Source organism: Grammomys surdaster, unplaced genomic scaffold, assembly GCF_004785775.1.
Source record: "Grammomys surdaster isolate TR1022 unplaced genomic scaffold, NIH_TR_1.0 233, whole genome shotgun sequence".
Classification (NCBI taxonomy): domain Eukaryota; kingdom Metazoa; phylum Chordata; class Mammalia; order Rodentia; family Muridae; genus Grammomys; species Grammomys surdaster.
In genome coordinates this window covers 299,123-316,371 of record NW_021604678.1, presented here as the reverse complement: position 1 = coordinate 316,371, position 17,249 = coordinate 299,123, and the positions used below count along the sequence as shown (strand labels likewise).

Genomic DNA, 17,249 nt, shown 5'->3' with positions numbered 1-17,249 from the left:
TCAGTTGAGTGTTCTCTCCTCATGTCTGCCCAGATACAACTCAGATTTCACTTTGGAGAACACAGCTCTTCTAAAGTGTGATGTTAACACTCCACAGTCACAGTGCCACTGCAGTCGCAGTGCGGGTGGGCGGGGCCCAGGAGCGCATCCCCCTCATCCTGGCCACTTTGATTAAGTGAGACTCCCTAACAGCTCTATCCACAAACCCAGCCTGACACTCTCTGCTCTCTGCTCTCGTGAACCAGGACTCTCAAAAAAGAAGTGGAGAATATTTCAAGAAGGACAAAATAGCAACATAATCTTCATGGAACACACGTCTAGCTAAAGAGTTTTCAGTGCAGGGTATTTTGTGACCTTGTAAAAAATATCAAATATGAATTTTTTCCTACCAAAGGGGGGGAACCTTGTGTTTAGGAGAAGACATTCAGATCCTTTTATCTCTTCCACTGCTTAAGATTTTATGTAAATGTTTGTATCCCTCTCCCACCAGCAAAACCTTTGTTTACACAATGGCTTATTGCTGTATTCCAGGAATTTGGTGGCCTGAAGTTGTGACTCTTTTCTCTTTGGAGCAATGGCCTCTTTCCCCTTCCTTCAGTTCCTGTGTAACAATTATTGTCAAATGATCCAAGAAAGTTAAGTCTGTGAGGTCAGACCCAAACAATGGAGAAAAGACACAGGCATCGCCTGAGTTAGAGTAAAACCCAACGTTCATCCTGTCCCTGTGTTTGCTCTTGCAAGCACATTCACTTGTTCAAGAGTAAAGCTGCCTTGTCCAGACACTTCAGTTGGGATTCTGGCCTCTTTTACTGCAATCTCAGACTTAGTTCTAACACTCTGAGTGGCCATGTAGGAAGTCCAGCTTGTTCTACCAGAAAGCAAGGTCATATATTAAGTGCAGCCGTGCAAGGCACCGTCTTGGCTGTTCTCCATAGGTATGTTTACAGGCAGTGGGTGTTCTGCATGGGTTATGTTTGCAGGCAGTGTCCGCACCTACTCCTATGCTTTCCTGTGAGAGAAATCAAGTGAAAACCAAGGCTAAACCACATCAGTACATATAACTTTGAAAGAAATTAGTGTATTGTTTGAAACTAAGTTTTGAGATAATGTGTTAAATAGCAAAAGTTGGTTAAGGCAGAAACAGACTGGATGGCACTGGATCTATGAGAGTTAAGAAAACCACTGAAGAAAAGCTGAACTAACACAATGCAGAGAGACGTAAGCTTAAAAGATAAAGGGAAAACTACACATGCCCTAATGTGGTCAGCAAGTATTAATATGTGTCCACCACACAGAGAACAGCTGGTAAAAGCCACACGCTGCCCCCTGTGGTCTGGCAGCCCCTGAAGGTAACACTGTTTCAAGAATGAGCAGTATCTTCCCCTTGATGTCACACAACAAGGCTTTGTAGTCACCTCCAGCAATGTCCTGAAGTAACGACTGGTATCATTATAAATTACATTTTAGCTATATCCTCAGCGTCCTCATCTCAAGTTATAATAAAACTTCTTTCTAATATAAAAATAAAGGTGGATTCTATTGACATAGCCTCTCTTTGCTAGTAATGGCTGAGTGAATGTGCAACCTAAAGAAACTGACACAACTAGCTTCATGCTGTTCTGTGGCATTCCATAGTACTGTAATTGAGTGAAATGCCAACACAGGGAGAAAAATCATACTTTCTAGAGATGAAAAGAACTTGGAAGAACATGAGAAGTTGGCTGTCAGTGATGTTTTAGAAAGTGGCATTTTGTAGCTTATGATGAATATTGATCCTTATGAGTGAGTATATTTAAAATAAAACATCTTATTCTTCTGAAACAGAACAAGGTTTCTGGGATTATTTTATATATAAAAAAACTTTTAGGCCATTTTTGTTAGTTTGCTTTAAATTCAGCAAAGATGGCAGGGTCCATCTCCCAAACACCAACATTAATCACCCAGATGCCTCTTCCCAGAATGCCCCTCTCCTAGCTTCTAACTAGAATGGGTTCTCACTATTTTTGCTCTTGTCAATTGTAGGTTCTAAATTTAAGACTTGAGTTGAGTGTTACTTCTTTGAATTCATTTCAGCTTTGAAAACATGTATATTTAGCTCTGTTCAGTTCACTCCTTGGTAGAACAAGAAGCTGAGTCCCAAGTCTTAAAATTATATGAATTTTCTTTTCCTAGACTCATGTTCTTACAGATTACAGTGATATATGTATGGTATTACATGTAAAGTGTTTTATATTATATATTAATATATGTATAATATTTTATATTATATATTAATTAATTTCACAGATGGGAATATTCTTTTGAAAGGAAGAAAAAAACAAAGGAAAGATACATTTGCAGATATATGAAATTATGAGGCTATAGAAATGAAAATGCCATTTTGTATCTATGTTATAGGTGAGGCACAAGTGAAGCTCGTACTCTGCATGAGTCACTAAAGCTACACACAGTGTAGAGGATAAAACACTGAGTGACCTGCTAGTTGTAAAATTTTTGAGCTGATCTTTGGTTTAATAGAACATCTAAGGCTCCAAATGAGTATTTTACCTCTCTCTTTACATCTCTCTCCCTTCCGTTTGTATTTGATTTTCTTTTGGTTGTTGCCTTTCTGTTTTTGACTTCCATTTCCTTATTAGTTTTGACCCTTGTCACCCAAGTCCTCAGTGCTGATGGAGCTGGAGGCATGAACGTGTATGATATCTAGAGAAATATACCTCCAGCTCTTTAAACCTCAGCCCTGAGCCCTGTCTCCTCTCTCTCTCTCTCTCTCTCTCTCTCTCTCTCTCTCTCTCTCCCTCTCTCTCTCTCCCTCTCTCTCTTTCTGATTTTGTGCTTTTGTTAGATAAACCTAAGAAGACATGGAATGGAAACCAGCAGTGGATGACACTGGAACAGTAGCACACTCACTCCACCTGGGTCCCAGACAGTTGTCAGTAACAGGAACAACAGGTGAGACAGTACGCAGTGGGCTGAGCATCTCACAGAACTTGGTAATGTTCATGCTGATGTTATGTGTCAGTACAGCACACTGCCACAATTAGCCAAATAGTCTACACTACTCCTGGCCTTTCTTTGTTGGTTATGTGACTTTAAGAAATGTCTAAAGGAAGTTACTCTGTGCTTCATCACTAAAAACTATGGTGATAGTAATATTTACATCAGAATTCTTACAAGTAGTAAACTTCTTAGAATAACGCTTGGATGGAGAAAATGCAGCCAGAAAACCTGTTTAGTTGTTAAAACATGTATTACTATAAACCCCCAATGGAGATGGGTTTGATCTCACACAACACTTCAGGTTAAATGTCTTCATTGTCAATGATGGTGATCCAGTATTCCAAAGTTCAGTTAGGTGCTTTGAGTCAATTGTGCTTCTCACACAGTAGCTTGAAGTTCTTATAAGTCTTTAGAGTCAACTCAGGATCTTTGGAAGAGAAGTCAAAGAATTTGTATAAAGCAAGAAGGTTTTGGCATAAACTACCCAAGCTGTCATTCTCTAAACCAAAATTGTGTCATGGATATATTATTCATTACTTCCAACTTTGTAATCTTAGTTTTGCCAATTTGAGTTGGGAAAAATCAGAGTTCCATACTTAAAAGTTATTACACATTATTTATAATTAGTCATAAAGCTGAATGTACACATAAGTAGCTCATATCATAAAGTATATTATAGAACGTTCATAATCTTTTATTGGTCGATCTACATGTAAGCCTACTGTGAGTCATCCTAGAAGGAATGACTATACTTTTAAACCAAGTAAACACTCCCTAACTATTACAAACATGAATTACAGTTTGGTTTTAGCTCCTACCACCGTTGACAGGAAAAAGGACTCAATGTCCTACATTGACTATTTAATAAAATATTAAATAAAAATTTAATATTTAATAATAATAAAATTCGTCATCCAAATTTAAACCCACAAACTCATCCTCAAAAGTATCTTTTAAATATTATCCTATTTCAATAAGAGAGAAACTTTGGGTTTTTCATTACATGGCAAAATTCTAAGTCCATCCTGATACCAGAGTCTACCCGTGAATTTGCCCTAGTGCAGCCTATTCCTACCGCTTTCCTGTGAAAACACGCTGAATATGAGGCATTTCACCGCTGCTCTACCGCTCCAGGCTGCCTTTGCTTCTCTGTCCGGACTTCATTCCTTCAACATCATCTCTGCTCAAACCTATAGTAGCTTTCTAGACCTGGAATTGAATTAAATTAATTAATTTAAATTCAGTCCTGAGACTGAATCCCAGGCCTTATGTAGAGTCCGCAAGTGCTCCATCCGTCAGCTCCGTAACCAACCCTGGAGCAGCTTCATCACTCAGGGCAAAGTGGAGGACCTGCAGATTCCTGGCCCTGGGCCGGTTAACTCCTGTCTGATTACCTGCTGGAATAAGCCAGCAAGCCCCTGTTACTGGAGCTCCTAGAACTTCTCTGTGAAATGTCCTATGTAAAGCCATGCGGCTACATTCTGTCTTAGTCTATGCTACTGTAACAGAATCCCCCAGAGGTGGTAATCTAGAGAGAACGACCATTGACATCTCACTGTCTTTAATTCTTATGACTTTGGAGGCTAGGAAGTTTAATACAAAGGAGCTGGAAGGTTCGCTGTTTGGTACAAGATAATTACTCACTTTCCAAGATGGCATCTTGTTACTTCATCTTTAGGGTGTGGTGGTAGTTGGGGGGTGGGTGGGGTGAAAGCTGTGTGCTCACGTGATAGACAGGTGGAATACACAGGCTCGAGGTCTTTTCCTTTAGCCTTTTGAAAGCTGTTACTCTTGCTCATGAAGATTCTCACCCAATGACTTATATTGTACAAGCCCTGCCTTAATATCATCACGGTGGGAGTTTTATTTGCAAGATGTGAATTTTGGAGCAATACATACATGTAAGCCATATTGAAGACTTTACTAAAAAGTGAGGCCACCCCGGAGGCTCTGTGTAAAACTTCAGCCCAGTGTCCTTACTCCCAGTACTTGAGATATCCCTCTGAGTGCTTCTGCTTGAAGTTTATCTGTGTCACTGTCTAATACAATATAGTCCCTTGTCTGTCTTCTTCATTGGTTGGTGAGCCCCGTGAGGCAGGATTATTTTCTCTTTAATTTACTGAAGCTTCTCTAATGCCTGCCCTATAGTAGGTGCTGAAAATACCATTGTTGTCTGAATAAGATTCAGATAAAATTAAGATTGTACACTTTCTAAATAAAACAATAAAAAGTCTTTCTGTTTATAACTTTGTTGGTTTACAAATATTTTCTACTTATACATATGTAAGCCATTCACCCAGTCCTACTTAATAGTTCTAAAATCAATTCTAATTATTTTGCAACATAATGTCCAAACTGAGATATTTATATTTTTCTGTTTATTCTACTTTCTGGAACATTTGATAGCAGCTTTCCACCACAAAAACATTTTTAGATTAAAATTACCTTACCCCCTGTGGTCATCTGTGGTCATTTGTGACAGACTGGTACTGAGTGAGCCATGCTGATTGGACATTGGGGGCTCTAACAAACTTTAAATTTCAGCAAATGCCCAGAGACTGCTAAGCCCGAAGAAGCCAAGCTTACCCGAAGGTGAATGACATCAGGTAAATTGTCTCTTTCTGCCCCTCATGGAGAATTGCTTTCTGACAGAAGTGCTTGCTTAAGCTTTCAGTAGTTTTACCATACTGCTAAGGATATTGAAAATAAGTGAGACTTGCATGAGGTGGGGAGCTACCACACTCTAGAGCTCATTATTTAAACTTCACGGCGTGAAACTGGCCTGTGAGCTGACTATCAAAATTACCAAGACCCATGTTATCTGGAACTGCATCATTTTACAGACCAGATGCAGGAGAAGCCAGTCATGTTTTTCTTTACAGATATCTTCTCTGCTGATGTATCTACCAGCATTGAACTATTTAATAAATGATAAAAGACTGTCCTTTCTACAATACTTAGAGGCCAAAGTTGTCACTTAAACTTAGATTTAAATCCTTAAGATAATATTAAGTTAGAAGATCATAACTTACAATTTTACAATATATCTTTATTACATTATTTGCTGAGTAAAAGTTTTACTATGAAATGTTCGAGTGCTATAAAAACTTGTTTTCCTCATTAAATGGATTTTCTTCCAACAAACCACATTATCATTCTCATGTTGGTTGTTACATGTTTATGTGTCAGTAAAATAAGTACTGACATCAAGACCAACAGATGCTGTCCAGAGCTGTACTGATAAATTTCCACTCTGATGGCTATTTGAGTGAGCTTCCAAGCTCACTCATTACACTCTGCATGCCTGCTTTAATCGATAACTAAATGCTAGTGTTCCAAAAGATTCATCTATTGAACATTATATAAAACAGGGTCTTCTTTGAGTTGAATGCTCATAGCTTTATTTAATAAGACGGAGGAGCAGAAATGTACTTGAAGTGACATAGAGTCTGGGTTAGGAACACTGGTTCTATAGTGACTTTGCTAGAATACCAAACCCAGTTCTACTTATTAATATTCATGAATCATGGGACATGTTTTGTGACCTTTCTGAGTCTGTTTCCTAGTTTATGAAACTGGTAAAGCCACATGGCTGATAAGGCTGTTGTAGGACTCAAATAAATAAATATATGTAAACTTAGAATGGTGCTTAGCTCATTTTAATACTTTTACTTACAGTAAAATTTGCTTCAGCAGTTTCTTCCTTTGGTCCCTATGTAGTGACTAGTTCAGACATTTTGCTAATGAATATGAAGATGTACATTGGGATACTAGCCTGGAATTGGTAAGATTCCATTCCTCACTTCTGTATCTGCCATCTGACACACTTAACAATTCAGATGTGACCTGATAGACTATCTTACTGTAACTTTCAATTATACAAGCATTTAACAATTTTTTCCCTAAGGGAAAATGTCAGATTACAAATAGAGTGAATAATTATGTGTCTATAAAATTAATTTCTACAAGTTGATTATCAGATTAATTATAGTCAATGGTTTTTATTTTTGCATGAAAGCAATCAGACATGAAATAGTTATTAATATATTAACCCTGACTATGAACTAATTGCTCAAACTACATATATTCATGTAAATGCTAATTTTATAGTATGTATGTATAAGATATGTAGTTCTACGTATCAAGAGGAAATGAACTTATGCAGGAAGGACGTGTGCATATGTAAGTGCTCACATCTGCCTTGCTCAGACAGATTCTTGTTATCTTTCAGAGAGCCTTGTGAAGATGCAGGCTGTGTCTACTGGACTGCTGCTCTTCAGTATGACCTGGGTGGCACCAGTAAGCATTTGCAAATTCACTCATGCATTGCATAATCTTTCTCTCTAGTTTCCAAGCAGGTTTGGTAAGAGGTGAAGAAACATGAATCACTAAACTTAGAAGCCTGCCACTTAAAGTGTACAAACTATAGAATAGCACCATGCTGTGTTTTCCAGAGACTTTGAGATAACCAGTAGCCAATCATGGCACTCGGCATTCCATGGCAGCTGAGATTAATGCAGTATGCTCAAATAAAGAAACCACAGTGAATCAAAAGAACCTTGTAATATTTTACCTTTAGGAATTTGGCACGAATGTGTAAAGCTAACTAAATACATAGATGGCCCTGAGAGTGGACTAGAATGTCTCTCGTCTCTGATAGCATCTTGGCACGGTGGGATCCCCTCAAAGATGTTCCCTTCTTTGGCGAGGTCAAAATGGAGCCGATACTCATGAACTTAACCTAAATCAGGCTCCTGCTGCCTCTTGTCTCTTTTCTTCTTCTGACTCACCTGGATGAGCTCTCAGGATGTGACCAAATTATCCCATGACAAAACCAAGCATTGCAGACGTTTTCTGCGACTCAGACACGGGGGCAAATTCGGTAACATCTTATCAACATCCTAGCTCTCAGAGAAACCTTCTGGGTTGGGGAACTATGGAGACATGTACTCATTCTATGCTGACCATGCTTAAATATAGGTCCTGAGCAAGTGGGTGAGCAGCAGGGGTAACCAGACCCACAGGGGTGAACCATGACATCTGGAGAAGGGGCAGAAGTAAATGAGGGAGTCAGACTCACCTCCTATTCCGTTCCCATCCCCCACTCCTGCTTCACACATACACACACACACTCACCCCCACCCTATCTGCCTGCCCCATCCCATGCCACAGCCCCTCATCTCCCACCCCTACTTCACACACACACACACACACACACACACACACACACACACTACCTCACCCTACCTCCACTTCACACACATCCTTACACAGTGGTAGGGGCTGTACTGAGTGAACCCAATCCTCACAAGGTCAGTCAGAACCATACAGGCATGCACTGAAGCAGGCTGTTGGTCGAGTGGGTCTTGCTGACCCTCTTCAGTTATTTTGAGCAGCCCATTCCAGGGAAGAGCCAAAATGTCCTTTCTAACCAGCTTCCAGTAAAGGGCTAGGCCAGTGACCACCAGTCAAAAGAGGTGGCCAACTTTCCTCCTGGGGGCAGACAATGTCATACCCATTACAGGGCCACAGTCAAGTCCAGGGCAATTGCTAAGTGGGCATCAGAGGAGCAGAGAGGGCTGCAGATTTCAAGTTACAAAGTCTTACCAGGGAACAGGGACAAATTTGGTGTTAAGAATTGCAGTGTTATCTTTTATCACAGATACATTTCACTTTAACAATTATCCCAGTTGTTTAATCATAGATTGTTGGTATGAGTGTATAGCAAGCCATGTACGTGTGTCTCATAATTATAAGCCAAACTCATCCAGTTTTAAAGTGTTAGGAACTAGAAGGTGAAGACTGAGCAGCATAATGCAATTAATGTTCATTTTATGCAAATGAGGGAGGCTTTGATCTAAGTTAACAATGTATCAAGAACTATACTGGGCTAATCTATGTGAGCAAGAATATATTTAATATGACTGTAAATGTGCACGCGTGTGTGTGTGCGTGTGTGTGCACGTGCCCATGTTATTTCTACATTCTTCCCACTACAGCTCCTTTTGATATTACTAACAATGAGGTAACAACTTAATTTATATTCACAAGATCATGGAAGAACTGACATAATAAATAAGTGTAATAAAGAATAAAGAAATGTATCTTGAAGATTTAATATAAACTTCAGGAACACCTCTCCATGTTAGCAAACATTCTTTCAAACAAAGCTACTATAGTTTTTTATCGCTTCAGTCTTGGGGTTTTAAAGCAGGAGATTCAGGTTAGGATGACTTTCTGCTTCTCTGTCACCAGCTCTGTGTGGGCTTTCTCTCCCCTGTTGCTCAGCTCACAAGAGAAATTATTATGCAAAAGCCCTTTGCAAACTGTGAAACTCTCTGCAAATGATTGAGTCCTAGAACGATAAGGTGTTACAGACAAACCGATTGTTTCTAGAATGAAATTAAACAGTAGACAAATCCTTGGGGTTCAAATAATGGGATGCTGTCACTATAACCACTTGAGTTTAGGCTTCTGTGAAGATTTTGTCCATTAGAGTAGAGACACATAAACAGAAACCCATGGCTTTGAGTGTTGTTTAGGAAAAGCACCCCCTGGGCCCATGGTTTTCAATCTTCCTAGTGCTGTGACCCTTTAATGTTGTTCCTGATGTTGTGGTGACCCCCAACCACAAAATTATTTTTGTTGCTTCTTCATAACTATACTTGTGCTACTGTTATGAATCACAATGTAAATATCTGTGTTTTCCAAATGTCTTAGGTGATCCCTGTGAAAGGTTCATTTGACCCCAAAGTGGTTATGGCACACAGGTTGAGAAACACTGCTCTAGGCCAGTAGGACAGGTAGACAAGTCCTCTGACTGCTTGTCTTTTTTTTTTTCTCTTTTGTAAGACTTCTCCCTCTTCTGTGACTAATCTGTCCTGGTGCCTGCATCCACCCTAGCACACCTGTGACACCAGCACATCCCACTCCTTCATCCCCTTCACCACAACAGTGATAAGCAAGAACTTTTCAAAGGAAACAAGAAAACAGAAACACTGAGATTTGAAGTTGTCACACCATTTTGTACACAGAAAAACTTGCCCCTAGGGTTCTTACATCCTCTATTTTATGTGACAGTTTGTGTGACATCTCACAAGGCCTGCAGTAGTACCTATGTCTACTCCTGTATCTGGCCTTTATGTGCTTCAATAAGCCTTAGCAGACAAGTCATCTACTGATACTCCGTGCTGATCAAAGAGATCACCTGATCCCTGGCCAAAATGATTTGCCTCTTGAGGAGACACCAGAGGTGTGCATTTACACACAGGCTCACAGCTTGTGTAATCCTCAGCAACCATCATAGCACAGCACAGCACAGCTCAGTACAGCACAGCTCAGCTGCTGACTTACACTGTCCCTGAACAGTCTGAGTCCTAGCCTACTTCACTTTAACACCTCAGGTTTGCCAATGAATGTGTCTTTTCTATGGATTCCAATGGCTCCTGTCCTAAACTGGAACACCATGCCCACCTCTCCTCTCCCCAGCACACAGGGACACTTCTCCATGCTGGAAATGGATTCTTACATAGAGATAGCATTGCCATCTAGTGGAGAGGTAATTGTTTTTCTCCTAACAGGTAAATATTTAAGGGAAAGTGGACTCAATCTTTCTATCGGACATAATAATTTTCTATGTTAACACAATCCAGTGAAAGACACAGAAATAAAACATTTGTTGTTTGAAGAAATGAATGAAAGAATGATCTATTTGGTGAGATTGAGTGCCTTGTTTCCTTGCAGACCTTTCAACCACAGACTGTGAAAACTAAGCAAGGGTGTGTGAAAGGACAGAGGGTAAACAGATATTCCTCTCAAATAACAATTTTAGCTCTGTAAAGGAAAAAAAAAGCAGCAAGGGAAAAATTTAATTACCAAAATATTCTTGGGCGCATAGGCCAGAAGTGCTCAACATCCAGCAGAATTTTGATGACACATTCTAGTTCAGTATAATCCCTACAACAGATTATTAAAAATTCCCAAGTATTGATAGCTTTTATTTTCAGCATGATTTCATGCTTCCAATGAAACAGTGATTTGTCACACAACTTTCAGAGGGATAAGTAAGAATTCTGAGACACTGTAATTAGCAAGCACTGTTACCCACCTGTGTGCAGCATATGAAGGCAAACTCATAACTAAAGAGAAGACAGGGCTGGTCAACAGCTTTAATGGAGAGTGGGGTTCACATGGAAATAGTTTTCTGCAGGTATACTGTCAGATTTGTATGTCATCAAGCCACAGCTGATTTCTACCATGGTTTCTCCTGGCAGTCCCAGGTCTATGTTCGGAACCTCAGCTAAAAATTACAAAGGTCCAAATGGCAAACTTCAAAGCCAGACCATTCATGTGGTGGTATTTGCCAGATGGACCTTAGCCATGGTGAAAGAAAAAACTATCTTTCTTCTAATGCCCTCTCCCCTCTGCTCTGGGAATGTCCCCTCGTGTTGCAGCTCCACTGAGTTATGGCAGGAAGACTGACACACTGTGGAAGACAAACAGCTGACAGTGGCATGCAGGAAAAAGATATTTCAAGATTAGCCTTTTAGGTGGCTGCCATCTATAGTGGCTGACTCGTGCCCTCTTGTGGTTTATAGGTGGTTCTACCTATTGTCAGAGGGAGAACAACTTCTCTCAAGTTAAAAGCTATCCCATAGTATTAGGAAGAAGTCAAGAAATTTTAAGAGACAAAACCACCTTAATAATGGAATAGTTTTTGCATCATTTATATGGGTCATCATGAAAAATATGTCTAAGCTGAACGTGATGAGAAGGTAAGTGACTATGAGAAAACTCCTCACATGTGAACTAGCTAGGGGAGCTAGGAGGAGACTGCTCTGGTTTCCAGCATGGATGTTGCTTTTCTTCCCTTCCCCACACTCCCTAGGTCCTGAAGTCACTGTGCTGTGCAACTCTGTGTTCCAGAGTCTTCCTTATCCCCATCCATTGCTTTGGCCCAAACCATGTTCTAGTTTGGGACCTACTTCTTCAAGTGTGGCCATGACCGGCCTTGGAGGTCTGTAATTGTCATTTTGCTGTGCATCATTGCAGTGTATTTCATAAGTAAGATTTCTGAGCATATTCTATACTGTATGCTAGAACAGTGTAGACTCCCAGGGGAATGAAGTTACTATGACAGGCCATCTAGCAGTAAAGAGTGACATACGTCTCTTAGAGCCATTCCATGAATGACTTCATCCATGTCCAGTCACACTGAAGAGAAAGAACGAGGCCCTTGTTGCTGGGATGACAATAATTCTTTTTGCTTGGTGGCTTCTTGCAGAGCATTGCCCAAACAGCTGCAAAGAGCTCAGAACACCTCCAACCAAAGGGCTATTTACTTTCCTAAATCTGACTTCATTTTCTACGGAAGTAAGAATTCTGTAAAAATCTTGTTTTCCTCTGCTGGAAATCCTTTGTATGGCCATCTGTAAGGCTGCATCATTCGGTCCATGCAAGTTAGTTAATTTTGGTTCTGCTGTGGCATATGTTTCCGGTGCTCCTGCTGAGTAAGATACAGAGCAAGCTGGAGCAACAGAGGAATGCAATTCCTTCTCTCTCAGAATTGAAAGACAGAAAATGATCACAGGGAACCCAAGGTGGCATGTGGAAAGTGTCATGTGAGTGCCCTCTAACCCCAATCACACATCAGGGGCTGAGAATAGAAAGAAATCGATTCCTGGCTGGCGTTTAGAGAAAAGAACACAATGGAAACTGTGAGCAAGGTGGTGGGGAGCAGCAAGATTCAGGAACACAGATGTGAGTGGGAGAGGCAGCAGTCCAATGGAAGGATGCCCTGAGCTAGGCAGGACGGAGAAGACAGCCCAGACAGCTGACTCACAACTGGTCAGGCAGCCAAGGACAGACTGGAGATCACTTCCCTGAGCGCATGCAGGACAGGAAGCCTTTTATAATTTAGAATATTTTCTCAGACAAATGGTTAACCATCTTGTGGCAAAATTAAAACATAGCTTTTTAAAACAAATGCAGATCAGTTTTATTTACTCTTCTAGCTAAATGCACACTAGTCATTAGTAAGAACGCCACCATTCTTAACAAAAAATTCCTCTGAGAGTAAGGAGAAAGAATAAAAGCACTTAAGTTTAAATTTAATATATTGACTTTTTTAACCTACCTGTTCCGCTCAAACTGACTTAACAGATGTAAATAGACATAAATGCCCAAGGTAAGCTTTCTGAAGCTTGATGGTTTAAACTAAGGCAAGTATTTAGAAAATTTCCTAGTCAGAAGTAAATCAGTTCAGATCCTTTTTATTTTCTTCTCATAACAAAATCCTATTTTCACCATAAGTTTGGAGCTATAAAAGTTACTGAGTAATGTTATCATCATTCTCATGTGAAATTCATTAATGATTGTATCTTACAATGAAAAGAAATGGAGAATTTTTGAGATTTTGGAGACTTCATACTAATGAACTCTCCCAGACTAGAAGGGACTTCCACAAACTATCTTTACCTGTAGTTCAAGTATGTGCTGACTCAACAGTCTTAAAGCTCCCAACACTTAATAAAGTGCATTTTAAAGCAAACAGGTAGAGAGTGCACAGTGATGGCTCATAAATGGTTGCTAACCCAGACAACCTGAAGTCTGTCACCAGAACTGTCATGGTGGGAGGGAAGACCAGACTCTCTCAAGTTATTCTCTAATATTGATACATGGGTATAACACACTCAGGTTCTCCCTGCTCTTTAACATAGGCATGCACACACACACACACACACACACACACACACGCGCACACACACTATTCTTAACTTGAGACTGGGGGACATCAAAACCCTCTTTTAGACCACATTTGATCAGAGGCCCCAGGTTACAGAACCCAGTCCAGGATGAGTACATAATTCTCTGCTACTACACATAATTCAGTGGCTTGTAGAAACTGGGAGGACAGCTGTGCATTCTACGAGGAAATGAGTAGTCTTATCACTATGTAGGGAAGCAAACTAGCATTCTACCAAGGGCGCCACACAGCCTTGCATGAATGGCAGCTGCTATCATTTATATAGAACTTGGTTAACAATAGACTTGCATTGTATCACTTAACAAGAGTATGTCTTTTAAAAAATCCTGAAATGTGTGTATTTTCTTATTTTGTAGTGAAAAATCTGATGCTCAAAGAAGCGAAGTAGTATCCCCAGGTCATATGCTTCCCTGGATCACATGTTTCCGTGGGTCACATGTCTCCCCAGCTCATCTAGTCCAAAGTGGCCTGGCAGCTGATAGGATACCTGAGCCCTCCTGTAGCACAGTTACTTCACAGAGCACTGGAGTGAGAGATTTGGAACCATTTGGGACCTGGAGAGATGATTCAGCAGCTAAGACCACTTACTGCACTCCCAGAGGATCAGGATTTGTTTCCTGATCACAATGCAGCTCACATGTGCATCACACACACACATGGTGCACAGACACACATATAGGCAAGACACTCAACATATTAAAAATAAATACAAAAAATGTTCAACCATTTTGTCTGATGCCGTTCATCATGGCCCTGGCTCACCTGAACTACTTCAGCATTTTTGCAATAGTCTCCACTTCTCAAAGGTATAAGCTTCCAGCTGAATCCTCCTTTTCTCTGTATAGAAGTTTCCATCTATTCATATCTTTAGTTATTATAACCAAGATGTTAACATGCTCAAGGGCAGCTAGCATATTGAGGCGTGTCAAAAAATATTGGTCCTACCACTTAATCTTAAAATATGAATTCACATCATTTTGCTTCTGAGTATTTGACTCTACCTGCCCATAAAAATCTACCTCAGTCCTATTGTTCCATAAATACGTCATTCCTCCTGCCGTGCCTGTTGAGTTGTAGACTTTACATTAAATATATTAGAGATTTTAAATGCTTTTTATGAATTATTGGGTTTTAAAACTTAACATAAAATAATAACTTTATGCTAATATTTTTACTTTATCAAAAAGGAAAATAAAGCAGAGACAGTATTGCCCTTCACCACTTTGACAAGAGAAGAAATCATGAGTCAACACTGGAAGAAATCATTATCCAAAAAAAAAAAAAGAGAGAGAAAGATGTCTCTTTTTTGAAAGCAATAAAAATAAACAAAGTAGTAAAACTCCAAATCTTTCTGTAAATCCACAGATGCTGAACGTAGACGGCAGCAACAGCAACCAAGGCAACTTCCACAAGGACTTAACAGCATCTGTGTATCCTGAACCCATGGTGGGTAAAGGAGCAGAGGATGGGCAAAGTGTTCCCCTTCACATGCCTGACCAGGACAGGTATGGTGCTGCCCTGCTCAGAAATACCATGCAGCCTGTAAAGAGTATGGTGATTGGAACCGAACTATGGAGGGACAGAAACCAAGAGAAAAAACCTCAGAGTGTTCTAAGCATAATTCCAGCAGATGCCAATGATGTTAAAGACTCCTTAAAAGATATAAAGAATCAACAGAGGTATCTTCTGTCCCAGGACATCCCAGTAAAAAGCAAACTTACCCGTCAGACCCGACGAAGCACTCACTACCTAACACATCTCCCCCAAGTCAGAAAGATTCCCAGTGACTTTGAAGGTAGTGGTTCGCCAGATCTTCTAGTGAGGGGAGATAATGATGTCCCTCCTTTCAGTGGAGATGGGCAACATTTTATGCACATTCCTGGCAAAGGAGGTGCTACTGGGCCTGGTCTTGAAAGCTCAGCTAGTCACCCTGACTCAGGCGCCAGCAAAGCTGAGGTTGTTGACCCACACATGTATGGACTGGGTTCTAATGAGATCCCAGGGAGAGAAGGGCAGAGTGGCAGTGCCTACGCAACCAGACACAAAACTGCACAGGAGGCAGGCTCTGCGGGTGTGGGCCTTGTGGAGGGCAGCAATGAAATCACAGGCAGTACCAATTTCAGGCAACTCCCTGGAAAAGAAGGAAACAGAGTTGGTGCTGGCAGCCAAAATGCTCATCAAGGGAAAGTAGAATTTCACTATCCACAAGTGTCCTCAAAGGAGAAGGTAAAAGGGGGTGGCAGGGAGCACACAGAAAGAGCCGGTTACAACGAAATCCCCAAGAGCAGCAAAGGTAGCTCTAGCAAAGATGCAGAAGAATCCAAAGGGAACCAAGTAACCTTGACTGAAAGCCAAAGATTTCCAGGTAAAAGCAAAAGCCAGTCTTCTCACAGTCTTGGTTATGAGGTTAAAAGTGAACAGGAGTCCTCTAATGTTCTCAGAAGAGAAGGGAGTATAATAGCCCACAGAAGAACAAACCATTATGTGCACCATGGACAAAATAATCCTACAGGGAATAAAGGGACGTCTCAGCGGAGGGGCTCCTGGCCTTCAAGAAGGCCCTATTCCCACAGGCGTGTCAGCACCCGCCAAAGAAACAGCAGCAGCGAGTCATCCTACAGCAGAAGTTCTAGTGAGAGCGATGGTGACTAGTCCCCAGGATTGAACCGATCCCCTGCTCGGGTCTTGGAGGAAGAGAGGACACAGCAGGAACTGAGCAAGCTAACAGACTTAATGTCCCCTTCAGGACATTGTGCTGTTATAATGGTTGTCATAAGGATTTCTACTCAAAGTTCTGATGCCTTTTTAAATAAAAAACTTTCATAAGAATTTATATAATAAGTAATATTTAGGTAGGGGACATAATTAAAATAGTCTGTGAATGTCATAAGTGCCTTGATATGTTATTTGCTTTTCAGACATGAAAATAAATATGCTTTCTCTATGATGGTGTGTAGTTAAATGATCTACAGGCGACTGTTGTTGGTACAGGAAGAATTGAGAGGTAACAAGGGTAGTCTGCCTCCAGCAGAGAGGTAAGGTGTGTGAACCAAATCCCCTAGACAAAGCTTGAAAGTGTCATTCTACTCTAACTGGGATTTCATGGCCGTCAGTGATCTTTCCTCTGCATTTACTGTGTGCTATGAGGCAAGTTTAATTTCTGAAACATATCTAACGTTGATTACTTTTTGCTCGTTCTTTCTTCATTTAGAGAGGAGAATAGGATGTAGGAAGTGCGATGGGGAAACAGTCAAGATTCAGTTCAACATAATATTCACTGGCCTCTTCCAAAGTATCCCTAACTCTATTTCTGTTTAGCATTGATGTTTTCCTCCCAAGATGAGGAAACCTGGAAATGAGACTACTGTCTGCTGCTGAAGAAAGCTTTTGTCCCATGGCAAGAGAAACATACCCAGCTGGTGCTCAGTTCCTCTTTTCTCATGCTTTCTCCTTGGCTTAGCATGAGCCTGCTGTCTGGGTGTGCAGT

At 40.6% G+C, this 17,249-nt stretch overlaps 1 protein-coding gene across 1 annotated transcript; it reads left to right on the top strand.

The window, feature by feature from the left end:
- The first annotated feature begins 7,239 nt into the window (after positions 1 to 7,239).
- Mepe (matrix extracellular phosphoglycoprotein) lies at positions 7,240 to 16,414 on the top strand. Its single transcript, XM_028773751.1, has 3 exons — positions 7,240 to 7,296; positions 15,128 to 16,185; positions 16,234 to 16,414. Exons 1-3 carry the CDS (start codon positions 7,243 to 7,245, stop codon positions 16,412 to 16,414), a joined length of 1,293 nt encoding a protein of 430 aa, XP_028629584.1. The 5' UTR covers positions 7,240 to 7,242.
- The last annotated feature ends 835 nt before the right edge of the window (positions 16,415 to 17,249 follow it).